The sequence below is a fragment of the Bemisia tabaci genome, chromosome 7 (assembly GCF_918797505.1).
Source record: "Bemisia tabaci chromosome 7, PGI_BMITA_v3".
Classification (NCBI taxonomy): Eukaryota; Metazoa; Arthropoda; class Insecta; order Hemiptera; family Aleyrodidae; genus Bemisia; species Bemisia tabaci.
In genome coordinates, this window is record NC_092799.1 from 31100690 (window position 1) to 31114248 (window position 13559).

A 13559-nucleotide genomic window follows, 5' to 3' on the forward strand; every position below is an offset into this window, starting at 1 on the left:
TTGTGATGCTTATAGTGACAAATTTGTGCATTCCTCAAAAAAGTATTGTTTTTTGTTTTAATAATGAAAAAGTTGGGAGGTCACCACGTTACGCCAATTTTCCTTTCAAATACTTTTAAGGGCAATATTAGTCATAGCAGGAGCTATGATGATTCTAACAAAAATGATGGATGCCGAAATGTTAATACCTCGTCAAATTTTCTGGGTCATAATTTCCATTTATAGTAAATTTGGTATATTCCCCACTTTTTCATTCTCGAACGTCTCCCATAAGTTTCACGGTTCGTGATGTGACCAATTTTCCCCCTTTTTTTTCTCAAGAAGCGGTCTTAAAAACATTAAGCAAATCTTAATGGAAAAAATCAGTTTAAAGAAATTAATAAAGCGAAGACGTTACCGCATAAGCAATGTAATCATATACTTAAATTATTACGATTTACCGAATTTAGTTAACATCTGATAACCCACTTTAAATATAAATTAAAAATATTATTTAATAAAAAATAAATTTTTTTAAATTTTTTGTTATAAATTATTGAATTTCGGCTGATAAATACGAGTATTTTCATCATATAGTCAACGTTTTGAGTTTATTTAGGTTCTTTCGTCGTATGATGATCAAGAATAACCCTCACGACCCTATATCCTCTTTTATATGCCTTGTGCCAAAAGTATGAGCAATTTCTGTCACACACTTACGGCTCCATATTTTATAGGTTCAATGGGCTTAGTTATGTATAATTAATCCGGACAAAAGTATGCAAAATTCCACCGCGCCAATCAAAATACTCGTAAGTCCAGCAGAAAGAAGTAAGAGAATATTCCCCTTTTAGCTTGCACCTTAAATTTGGAAAACATTGTCTATTTACCATCACTTTTAGTAAGAATAACCTTCTATCAAATGTACCAGTTTTGTAATTAGGATCCAAGAGATACTTTTTTTACATCTTAATTGGTGAGTTTTCCTGGCTTTTTAAAATAACTCCTACTGACTATTTAAACCCTGTGCAAGGGATGGAATATTACTTTTAACTACGCCAACTAAATTTTTGGGGTTAAACAGACGCAATCTATCTGAAAATGTATCTAAAATTTTAAATTCTCCACTCACTCAAACGCATGTTTTTATCTAAGATCAATGCATAAAAATCACGTAGTAAGTTTAGCCGTCTTAGATTCTGAGAAAGTTAAGAGTCAAGCAGTAGAACTAACATCAACAACAAACGATCATATTTTATAATTGCCTTAATACTCCTTTTTCACATAAGAAGGTAAATCGTACGTAAATTCCTTCCGTACAATCGCCATCGTCACGCATTTACGGAATATATCAAAAACCTAGGTAAAGTTAGCAGAAGCCATGGTATTCCGGAAATAATGAACAAAACAATTATGCAAGCAGAGACAACAAGTAATTGATACTAACACTTAAGACAGTATGAATTTCCAACATATAACTAGTATCAAAATATTTGGTCCATTTACCAAGTTATAATTGCATATCCTAACGAGGTTTGGAATGGGAACAACGCGAAGTAAATACGACGAGGAGTCGGGTTGAGGGCCCGAGCCGGGGTGGCGACATGAGGGCGCGGAAGCTCGCGGTGAACTGAGCCGAGAGCGCGGAACCCGAATCAGAGTAATGAGTGGCGCTAGGTACCCACGCGGCGCCGCCGCCGCCGCAGCCACGGAGTCAAGAAGGCTTCGCCGCACCGGGCATCGCACGGTGGAACAAGCTAAAGGAAGAGGTTGGACATGACATTTTTTATAATATGACCACTAAGAAAGCAGACTTAGCCAAGGTGTTATATGTGTTTTCACTTATTATATTTATTTAATAAAAAATGTGCTATGAAAGCTTTTCGGCTTGACGGCCATGATACACAAGTAGCTTGATTTATAATGAAAGTTATGAGAGAAACCCAAAACGAATCTAAAGTACAGCTTCAAATGGAACATGTCGCCAGTGCGTCACAAGCGGCATTTCTCAATGAATTACCATTATTCCGTAACCGAAAAATTATAAAAAATACCGTGGAATCAGCTCTTAAAGCACCTCCAGACAAAGCAATAAAAAATGTGTATGCAAATTCTCCATTCTTGCATCGAAAATATCTGAGATCAACTCTACTAAGATACTAACGATTTATTTACATCGTTACGGGAACTTTGCCGGAAGGTTGCGAAACCATCGGCACTCCCTCCGTCTCAGTAATTGAGGGCAGTAACAAGATGACAGGGGACAAGATTAAAAATAAAATGGGGCAATGAACAGATTTAGGCGTGTTAGGTTAATCTAATATCTATGTCAAATCTAGTGCCTTAACAACTAAAGATTTAACACTAATCACTTCTTTCGCAAAACGTTTGATTCTTGTCCATGCTGTCAGGCTAAGTTCAAGGGGTGTTTCTGGGAAGGCAAGTTCCGGAAGAACCAATGACACCACTCTTAAACTTGGATTATTAATATTCAAAATCAGCGAACATTGGAATGCAATGTCTGAAGGTAGTAGCAGTGACCGAGTGCTAGAAATAATGTAAAATTTCTCTTTAAAAACTTACATTTTATTAACAAACTTAGACCGAAGCTTTTCGAAGCGAACGCTTCATCGTCAGGTTCACAAAATCGATATCACAAAGGCCATAATTTCAAACAAGGTGACAGATTTCATTGATGGTAACAATTGATAACAATTTATTAATATTTTCGAAAAAAAAAACTTTGTAAGTTTCCAGATTTTGTCCGAATTCTCCTATTGCCTTGCTCCAGTGTGCGTTGGTGCGCCGGGGAAATTCTGAATTCAACAGATTCGCCAACATCCCGAGTGCACCGCGTGTGCCGGACATGCACGCGTCTGACCTCACCCCAGCTGCTCGAAACGCCAATGGAAATCTTATGAGCTTTATGTCTTGCGCAGGTTGCAACTTGCTTATTTACTTACTAAACCTAGTTATTCACTTATGTACGTAATGAGAAGATACCTAGGTATTATGCGGATACATTTCTTCTAATTTACTGAATTACCTTTCGGCTTACGTCATCTTCAGATCAGTATGAAAAATCTTGAGCCTATGTATTCACATTTCGAAACTTTACATCACAAATCACGAGGGGAAAAAAACTCATTGGATCTAGAGTCCAGACTCTTAGAAACATCGACAAGAAAAAATACTCTTGATCCAATCGGATTTTTGCTTAAATCAAGAACCAAGCCTCTTAATTTGAGCGGATTTCCTTTTGATTTAAGCTTAAATCTGATTGAATCAGGAGTCCTTTTTCTTGTCAATGTTTTCAAGAGTCTGGACTCTAGATCCAATGTGTTTTTTTTTTTTTCCCAGTGAATATATGATGGAGTCAATATAAAAATCATGACATATGATAGGAAACTTCATCACACATGCAAAAGTTGTAAATACGTATACGTGTAGCAAGCCCAATTTAAAATATAATACACGTACACAATTTAGTTATTAAAATATAACACAAAAATAAAACCAAAACAACACATATAAATAATAACAGCCCCTACGCACGTATGATAAAATACAAAATCAAAATTTAATCTGATGAACGGTAGGTGGAAAAATGGGCCCCCTAACAATCATGCAGGTGAACACAAAGACCAAAACATATTGCATTTATCATAACAATGATCAAGATTACATCGCTCAATCTCTTTAGTAACAAGGTACAGTACTTCCTTCCTTTCACAGACTTAACTAACTGAATCAACTGCGATCCCAGTCTGAAAGCGAGGATCATAAACTTGTTGTTTGAGAAAGTATATTATAGCTGAATGCGGTATTTCCATACTTCTGCTATGACGAGCATCTGGTTTATTAAAATCTTTGTTTGGTTCACCTTTCAGGTGCCTACCTTCCAGTTTCAAGTATCTTTCATGCTCCATATCTTCTAGGAGCTCAATTAAATCATCTGTACTTAAATTACTCAATCTTTTAAATCCGGATTTCAAGACTCAATGAAAAGACTCTACAAAATTATTGGTATCCAAACCACAATGATAATAATTTCGGTAACACATTACCCATGACTTTGGTCTTTAGAACATACATTGCGAACACACTGTCACGCTATGCATCAAGTTTAATACTCAATAACCTCAATCTTCAACATACAATAATTTATTTGCCGTGTGATCAGACATCAAAATCTATGAGTAATATAAGTAAAGATTGTTTCCTTGCGAAATGGTGTGGACCCAGCACCATTTCTCCACCTTGTTATAGAACGATCTAGGTTGTGCGTCTCTGCATCTTCGTGTGTCGTTGTGTGTTTAAAGGTTGGCTATTCTGTACCGGCTACTACCCATCTCACAAACATTTCCTCCGAATAATCGCAAAACCTGGCAACATGGCCGTAATTGTTCCGAGAATAATTATTTTTCATGAACAAAAATGGATGTTTCAGGAATGATGGACAAGATTAATTTTTTTTCTCGGGTCTGATTATTTTTTCACGACCACTTTCTTTTTTTTCAGTCCTGAATATTTTTTCTCAGTCATGTATTTTTTTTTATCAGTGCTCAGAATATTTGTTCTCGATCATTTTTTTTTCTTTGTTAGATTATCTTTTTGCCCAAACGGCCAACCGGTAAACATAAACATGAACAACTAATACCTTCTTCATGTCATTCCGGCGTTATCAGGATAAAGACCGACTGTCCATTCCGCAGAACGTGGTTGACGTTTGTTAGAGAGTGGACATCCATTCGCGTGTTGCGGCCGTCTGTAATGTGGACCTTGTTGACTAGTTTCCTTAGCTGGTCCTGCAGCAGAGCTATAAGCGGTACTATAATTAGAACCAGTTTCGGCACTGGAGCGTCCTTAAATGGGACTAAAAAGATGATCGTTTTTCCGGCTCCCGTTGGGAGACGAATGCAGATGCTTCTTCCAGTTTCCAGAAGCTCCATGCATCTCACTTGTACTTCCGTCAAAGAAATGATGTCTGCATTCAGGCATTTTCGCTCTCTCCAACCTGCACAGAATATAATCACACACATTCTTTACCAATCGCTTTCGTGCTCCATGCTGGATACTTTGAAGCCCCATTCCATCGAACGCGAGGGGGGGGGGGGGATATGGAAAGGGCCCCTACGTGAGAAGAAGGAATGCGGGAGTTCAGAATCGGCAATACCCTCTCATTTAATGATATTTGTTTCGTAGCCCACCGTCCATCAATTTTCGAATGCGAGGAGCCACAGTTTTGAGAGTGCAAATCGCACGGCAAGAGATACACACTGCTTTAATAGATGCTTCTACTCACCCGTCTAGTGAAGAAATATATGCACCGACGCTTTCGTAGCCGCAGAGCGGTTTACAGCCTCAATAACGCCGAGTAGAAGCGCAATCGCTGACGGGCCCAGGCTTGCCCCATAGTCGGTAAAATTGGAAAGAATGCGCTGATCCACGCGGACGCACAAAGTCCTTCTGGTGCGGCACTTATTCAGGCGCCGATATAATTGAGATGCAACGTTCTTTCGAATCTTTTCCCGCCAATAGGAATCCTGAACTCCGCCCGAGTCACTGATCACCTTTATGGCGTAAGCCATCGGAGGAGATCCGTAACTCGGGAAGAGAAGATTTTCTTTTGCAGGGTCAACCAGGACCAACTCAGTGAGGTCACCGAGGGTGTGGATGTTCCCCACCGTGACGTAATCCGCGGTGTAGCCATGATCCAAGAACATCCTTGTCAATGTTATTGGCGCCTCCCATGCCGTCAGATGGAGTAGCGCTGCCAGCCCCGCACCCTTCTTTCCGGACGTCCAAAATCTAGCAGGGATCCACAAGGGACAATCGTATAAGTCGTTGAGTAAAATGAAAATTGAACATGCAGGCAAAAAAATGGAAAGTATCATATGAAAGGATCTGATCTTACCGGGTAGAGCGAGGCATCTGGCCGGGTTGATGCTCCGGTGGTTGATCCGCACCGTTGCCAACAGGTGCATTGCCTTCAATAGGTCCTGGTAGGAGGGCATTCTCATTCTGTAGAGGATTCGCAGCATGTGCAGGATTCGCAGCATGTGCATCATCCATAAGGGGCGCCGGATTCACGTCCATAGGCATTGCCTCTGCAGGAACAGCCAATGCCTCTGCTGGAACAGCCAATGCCTGTGCTGGAACAGCCAATGCCTCTGCTTGATTAGGGAATGGTTCAACAGGATTAGCCATTGGAGGTGGAGACATAAGAACCGGAGGCGGCTCCTCGTTTCCTTGCTGCTGCATGTCTCCTTCGCCTGGATGTCATTTGCATTGCTGTGAACTGCAGCAGTAAGCATTCGAGTTGTCCTGTAACTGGCGTTGGGAACCCCTCTGTTTGGTCTTCTTATGACTCTTGTTCTGGCTCTAAGCGATGTTATTTCTGCATCAAAGAAAATAAATGCGTCAAGAAAAAGAATAGGAAGAAATAAATAATTTACCACCATTGCACCAGGAAAACTCCACATCAGGAATCAAGAATATGACTAAACCAACGACTGAAAGATAATGTAGGCGAGGTACAACGTAGAGCTGGACAATAATTTTTTCACAAAGAGGTCTTTTTTTTTTTTTTTTTTTTTTTTTTTGAGACCACGAATGACCTGATTACGAATACTTGTTTCTCTGAGGAGAATCTGCAGTTTAGTTTAAGAAGCCACAGGCACTCCCAGTAGTAAAATCGAGTATGAAAAGAAAAAGCATAATCTTACCTTCAGGCTCAGAGTCTGAATCCAGGTCTATCCTCCGCCTCCTAGTTGAAGGCTTTTGTGGACTAAGAGGTACTTGCCGTCCACCTGAAGTCTCTGAAGTTCAAAAAAACGAAAGACACAATTTATAAATTAATAGTTCAAACAAACGAAAGACACGATTCATAATTTAATTGATAGCTTTAAAAACGAAAGACACAATTTATGAATTAATAGTTCAAAAAACGAAAGACACGATTTGTTATTTAAGTGATAGTTCAAAAAACGAAAGACACGATTCATAATTTAATTGATAGTTCAACAAACGAAAGACACAATTTATATATTAATAGTTCAAGAAACGAAAGACAAAATGTATAAATTAATAGTTCAAAAAACAACTAACGATAACGATACTAACACTGATAACGATACGGATCTTTAAGTTGAAATTGAGATAGAAAATCTTAGGCACAACTTAAGGCGGAGCACGCAAATTACACGCAGTAGTACAGGGTAGGCGAACGCACGCGAAGAGCCAAATCTCGAAGACGCACACCAAACGTAACCAGACGCGCACACACGATATGGAAGAACCCGCAAGGCAGGGCAGAGGTCGCGACCCTGACCAATCAGGAATGACAACTCCCTCTCACGTCATCTGTGACGTAGCGCTTACTCGGTGCTTTTCCCCTCTCTCCCCCTTCAGGCGACGGCGCGCTCAAGAAGTGTGAAAAAACAAATGACTGAGCACAGGTAGCTGATGCGGGCAAGTAGTGTTACTGAAGGGAACAATAGAACACAAGTTAAGATAAAAGAAATGTATTAAGGAAAGCGGACCCAAGAAATGCTCATGGCAACAAAGGCCTCTGAACCCGGAGCAATCGAAGCTACGCCTCCAGCAGCCGGAATTTTTTGCCTTTGAGCCCGAAACGGACGGTATGTCTACCCGTAATTGCGGCTCCCACGGCCGGAGTTTTTTTTAGTGTAAAATAAAAATTGCCCCGTGGAGCACCCCGGCTAATCCAGCCCTGGTAGGGAGGTTCCAGATTTTCCATTCGAATTTTGTTTAAATTACACAATGGTACTGCTCACACCCATTTAGAACTGAAAATCTGTCTCTTTGGCCGAATTCGTATCTTCTCTTGGTATATTATGATTTGAATTTACATCCTTTTAAATCAAGAATAATGAAGTTTTTATTATTTTGAGCATTGCTCCCCTTTTTTGGAATTCGGCGTCGTGCGGGCTGATAAATGCATCGAGAACATTTATCCAAATATGAATCGACGATGACGGCATGATCCTGCGAGCCAAGGGCAGAACTTTTATGCCGAAAACAGAGACCAGTTGTTGAAACAAGAGATCTTCCTATTCATTAGGAGTTTCCCGCCTGAATTCGACAAAATTATCATAATTTACTCATTTAATTCATCAAAAACAAGAAAAAAACTGCATTTATGCACCTAACTATTTTTTAAGGATACTAAATTACCATTGCATAGCTGCTTGTTGAACCATATGGAAGAATAATTGAAATAAATAAAGCTTGACCGCGATGGGGTTATCCAGCTTGTGGCGAGGTCAAGCGTTATGTGATGGATCTCCAACCTCAAAACGAGAAGTATCCATCAGTCGCCATTAAGTGAGTGGAGTGTTTCTCCTTGTCTCTGATTTTCCGCGGAAAATACTACTACCAGAGCCACCTACCGCCTCTCGTTAGCAATCGCGTTGCTATAAGCTTCCACCGGAGAGCGCCACCCATACAGGGTAACTTTTATCGCATTTTCCACCCCTTACTTTGCGTAAACCTGCTGCTTTCATTGTTATTTTGCTCAATTTCCTAGGTAAATTGAGTCAATGGACACCAAGAATTAAATACCTCGTTAATGGTTATGGATATAGTCCTTATGAACTACATGATACAGATTGTCTCTATAAATCTCGTATAAAATTAAGAATGAACGGTGCCTGTTCAAACAATGAGGTTTCAAAAGTTCCCAATTCAAGGTTGGCGGAAACGGCAGAAACACTACCTCCCATCGCTAAACCTTGAATCTTTTGATATTGTCCGTCTAAGCAGGCACCTCAGATCTTTTAATACATGTATGAGCTTTAGAGTAGCTCAGCTAATCCCTTATTTTTTAAGCATAGCTACTACCAAGAATCGTTACCGTTTTGTTCTATCTGCCGAAAATCAATCTAATCTGCTGTCTTCAAGAATTATTTCCCCTCTACCTTCAAAGATGAGGAATGTAGAGAGTATTTTCCATCTCCTGAAAAATCGCGTTTTCCGAGTTACGTGATTGCCGACGTGAGGAAAGCTCCGTACTCTTAAAGGACGCTTGTCACTCTCAATCTGTTGGAGCGCCTCCCATTTCGTATGATACTGTGCAACACCTCTGTTGTAAAATAGTTGCTTGAGCAAAGCGTGGCAATCAGCGGCGGCGGGTGGCCGGCCAGCGCTAAACGTGCATTGGCGCCTACAAACCTAACAGGGATACTTCACGCATTGCGCAATGCGTGAAGTATCCCCTTAGGTTCGTAGGCGCCAGTGGGCGTTCCGCGCCGCGGCGCAGCACGTCTCTCCGCTTTATGTAAGGCTCTTATTTTTAAACTCGAGGAGTCAACGTTTTTCAACTCATGATTTTGAAATTTTAGCACAGTCTGCACAGATTATTTTCATGTAATTGATAAAAAATGATGTATCAAAGGAAAATATAATGAGTATTTTTAAATATTAAGGTGGTTCTGTGTCAAATAAATAGTGATTTCCACAACCCCCTTAATTTTTTCTTCTATGTTTTGTACCTTTAATGTGCTGCAGCGCGGTGTACGCGCAATCAAACGCTCAAAATTGGACGTATTTGACTCTAAAAGTCGATCTTTTAGAGTCAACATGGGTTAAAACCAAAGATCGCGTAATTTCACATGTGATCTGTAGAAAAGTAGCCCCCTTTGACCTAGGAATATGTTCCAAGTTTCAAATCTTTACCTTAATTAGGTAAAAAGTTAGAGGGGGTGGAAGGGACTTTTGGATCACCCTGCATAGGTACACTGTTGGAAATTTTAGAAGATTCCAGAGTGAGAATCATTCTTACTAAGACTCCATTTTGCCCTTAGAAAAATGGAGTGAAAATGCGAACGAGTGACCGACGGCGCGGAGTGAACAACATTCCTGAACTTGGCGTGTAATGCACCGCGATCACAGGGTGCTAATCACCATACGAAGGAGTGATATCAGGAGAGGGGAGGAGGGGCTCGAAGGGGCAATATGCCTCTACTAGAATTCACGCGATGGTACCGCGGAGGGTTGCAAAATTTCATATAATCACGTCGATAGCGCTATCTGTCAATTAATGACTGTACTACTTTCTACTACATACTCAGCGCACGCTGTCAATTAGACAGGGAAGCTCTTGCCATGAGCATTAGTTACAAGTTTCAAAGTAGTATGGCAGTCTCATTCCATAGGAATAGGAATTCCAGGACACAAAGCTAGTTAGAAAAAGAAAATATTTATTTTAACATAAAGGAAAAAATTCTTACAACAATCACTTAAATAGAAACACTTTAATAATTGCCTAATTTGTACAGATTACTCTATATGTGTGAAGTTTGAACTTTATATGATCAAGGGGAAACATCAAAATCAACAATACTTAAAACAGTATTAACAGGAAACAAAGTCAAACAAGGAACAAATACAATATCAGCTCCTTAAACATTAGCTATAAGTACAGTCATTCGTTTCTGCACAACTGATTGTAGAAGGCGGCACCCCAAGGGATCCACTTCATGAATCATAGGATCAAGTTACGGAGGGGTACACTGAATAAATCAGATGATTCTTAACCGCTATTTTTAGGCGATAATCCATAAAACGCCGTGTTGGTTCTTATTGTTCATCTAAACGCCTGCAAATGTCTGCGTACAACTTCAGTCAACTTGTGCTTTATCAACTTCAGTCATAGGTCAGGCTAATCAGAGAATCTTTTATCAACGAAACAACTTCGAATTTTTATTTACTGAGTAACTCGTCGAGAAAGAAAAGTATTTTTCTCTTTCTGTTTTTAGTTCAGAGAATACAAATAAGAAACTTTAAGTGTTAACATCAAATAAAGTTCAGCCTCTCATCTTCAACTTTAAATTATTGCCTTATTGAATTCCAGTATTTTTATCTTTGCATTTCTCAAGAAATAGACCCAGATTAGATTTTCGTTATTCTGTATTATCTTTGGTCACTTAGAAATTGATTTAGTATTTAATTTTAAATTATGAGAATTTCCAAAGGAATACAAAATGAAAAGTATTAATGTGAAATTCACATTTTAATTAATTTGGCCTGGGACTCATATACCTACCCGTACAATTTTACAGTTCAATGTTAAATGTAAAAAGAATGGATTTTGACGTGATAATCAGTAATTAAATAGGAACAAGTCAACATCGACGTGAATAGTAAATAATGAGGATACGGCTTACAAATTTCTTTCCCGATTGTAGAAGTTGAACTCTTTGAAACGAAATTTTGCTAGAAAGGAAAATACTTTTTTTCTTAGATATCTGACCCACCATAAAACTGTGTCAATCACTTTTGGCAGGAAATTAACTCAGCATTCCTTGAAATCTTAATGATTATTTCAAAAGAGGATGAAACATCATTTTTTCTTCCAATGTTCCACAGATCAGGTTTCACTGTCAGAATTCTACTACTGAACATGGTAGTAGTATCCGCGACAATCCGCAGAGTCAAAGAAAATAACAAGTCCTGAATTTCTATCCTTTTCCAAACAATTTGCCTTTTCACAGTCAATGATACATCGAATCATTTAGGGACTTTACTTTGGGAAAAAAAACTGGTCTAGGAATGACAATGTTTACAGCTCTAGTAGCTCTACAGCTTCAGTAGTGGAGGCATGGAAGCTCTAATGAGGACGAATCCATCAATGGATCGTATTCGATAGTGGTTCGATGTATCGTTTGGTTCAAAACAATAGAACATAACCTCAAACCAAAATGTTAGGATATTTGTCAGAAAAACTGAAAATGAGAAATTTTGTAGCGATTTCACTACTTTTGGCCAATTAGTACGCACACGAATCAAAAATCTATCACAAAAAACCCGTTCCGTCAGATTACTCAATTGACTTTTGAGGCCATGTTTATGTTTCGAACCAATCGATATCGATACAATCTCATCCGTTTGATGTATTGAATACGATCCATGGCGAAGCATTAATGATCGACCATCTATATTCCCCCATTTGAAGCCGTGGTAAAAAAATCGATCATAAGAGTGTTCTTTGCGAACATCCTGTTTATCGATAGTTTTCCATAGAGTACCTATATAGCGAGAGTATGGACAGATCGCTTCATGGAGGGTTTAAGGCCCAAAAGTGCAGCCACCCTTCTAACCAACTTCTCACTCACAAAATTTCACTGCCAGTCTGCAGATTCCAATTCCAACTAAGATGGCTAAGAATGTACATAAATGAGCGTTCTTCCGCAAAATTGAGTAAATTTATGCAAAAACTAAGTCAAATTCGTGCTTTATAAACGATGGTTCGTAACAATTGTATCAGTAAAGTGCTCTGAATAATTGAAATTCATAGGTTGGCTGCATTTCTGGGCCCTAACTTTATTCACGGAGACATCGGTGAAGGCCTGATGGATTTTCGGAGTTTCACATCTGTCTATACTCTAACTATACAGGTACTATCTAGTTTTCCACAGGTTTAAATGGCAGATCAATCGATGTATCACAAAACGCGCCACGCCACTGAGGAGGATTACTCTTCTTCGGTCTCTTCCTGAACACTGAAACTATCAGGATAGCAATTGCGAGCAAGGTACGAGGAGTGCGAGGTGGTGGAAGGCGTCTGGAGGAGCGGCGTCCCTTGCATGGACAACGAGATCGGAAGCGTCGCGGCGCTGCCTACGGCCCCGGCCGGCGTCGTTGCAGAGTTCCTGTTCTCGTTCACCGACCGATACCTGGGCGGCCTCGAGAGCTTTTGACACTTGCACTGCAGTAACCTGTAACAAAATCGTTGAACCGTTAACGTCTAGAGTGGAATGAGTTATGCTCATGTTTCGATCCTGCTATATTTCATCTTGTAAATGCGTCAGCAGTCACAATTGGACTGAGTTAAGCAGAAAGGAACCAACCCTCATTTTGGAAAAAATTGAGTTATGAGTGGTTTTGAACTCAACCACTGCTCTACTATCTATCGCCAAAAATTCAAAGTTTTGTTGGAGCAAATTTTGCAGAAATTGAACTTGAAGTTTATATCTTTTATATTGAGTCTTATGCAGGAGCTAAACTTTAAACCTCTTTTTCTCGGTTCAATCCCGATGTGGCTTGGTTCCTTCCTGTTTAACTCCGTCCAATTCATGATCTGTTTTATGTAAATTGTGCGGATTGTGAGGTAACAATAACACTGTGACATTGATACTGACAGGACTTGACAGGATATGACCGTGCGCGTCCGTTTCCCATTCTTCGCATTTCTGATTTTCTCGAAATGTTGACATCAAATTGTATCCAACTGCGTTACAAAGGAGACAGAATGGACACTGCTACAAACTCACTTCTCCTGATAAAAACCTTTTCCCAATATCAGTTACAATGGACCACTAGACAAGGTACGAATTCAAGCAATCCGATACATTTTTCTTAACCAAAATTTCACGTAGAACACGATTCACACAACGAAAATTACCGAAACCAACTTCAAACGAAGATAATAACGTTTTTATTTCACATTGGTTACAAGGAATTTGAACTACCACTCACAAGAAACTGAAAGCTCTACGTGAGTCAAATCGCGCACTACAACGGTTTCAGCAAGCTTCTCAATCAAGCAATATTCATTT

The 13559-nt window shown here is 39.5% G+C and overlaps 3 protein-coding genes across 10 annotated transcripts in view; all 3 read right to left on the reverse strand.

The window, feature by feature from the left end:
* Positions 1-1760, reverse strand: part of 5-HT2B (5-hydroxytryptamine receptor 2B) — a 362394-nt gene extending 360634 nt beyond the window's left edge. For both annotated transcript variants that reach the window (XM_072302250.1, XM_072302248.1), the window contains exon 1: positions 1486-1760. The gene's annotated coding sequence lies outside the window, so the exon portion shown is untranslated. The remainder of the gene's footprint in view (positions 1-1485) is intronic.
* Positions 1761-2377: 617 nt separating this feature from the next.
* LOC140225129 (uncharacterized) lies at positions 2378-10045 on the reverse strand. The gene is made up of 2 exons (XM_072302861.1): positions 5897-10045; positions 2378-4996 (listed from the first exon to the last, which is right to left on the reverse strand). The coding sequence occupies exons 1-2, from the start codon at positions 6241-6243 to the stop codon at positions 4846-4848; spliced, it is 498 nt and encodes a 165-aa protein (XP_072158962.1). The 5' UTR covers positions 6244-10045; the 3' UTR covers positions 2378-4845.
* Positions 10046-10185: 140 nt separating this feature from the next.
* 5-HT2A (5-hydroxytryptamine receptor 2A) overlaps positions 10186-13559 on the reverse strand; it is a 237483-nt gene continuing 234109 nt past the window's right edge. For all 7 annotated transcript variants that reach the window (XM_072302855.1, XM_072302856.1, XM_072302854.1 and 4 more), the window contains one exon: positions 10186-12719. In XM_072302855.1, coding sequence (XP_072158956.1) covers positions 12476-12719 — 244 coding nt within the window. In that variant the 3' untranslated portion in view covers positions 10186-12475. The remainder of the gene's footprint in view (positions 12720-13559) is intronic.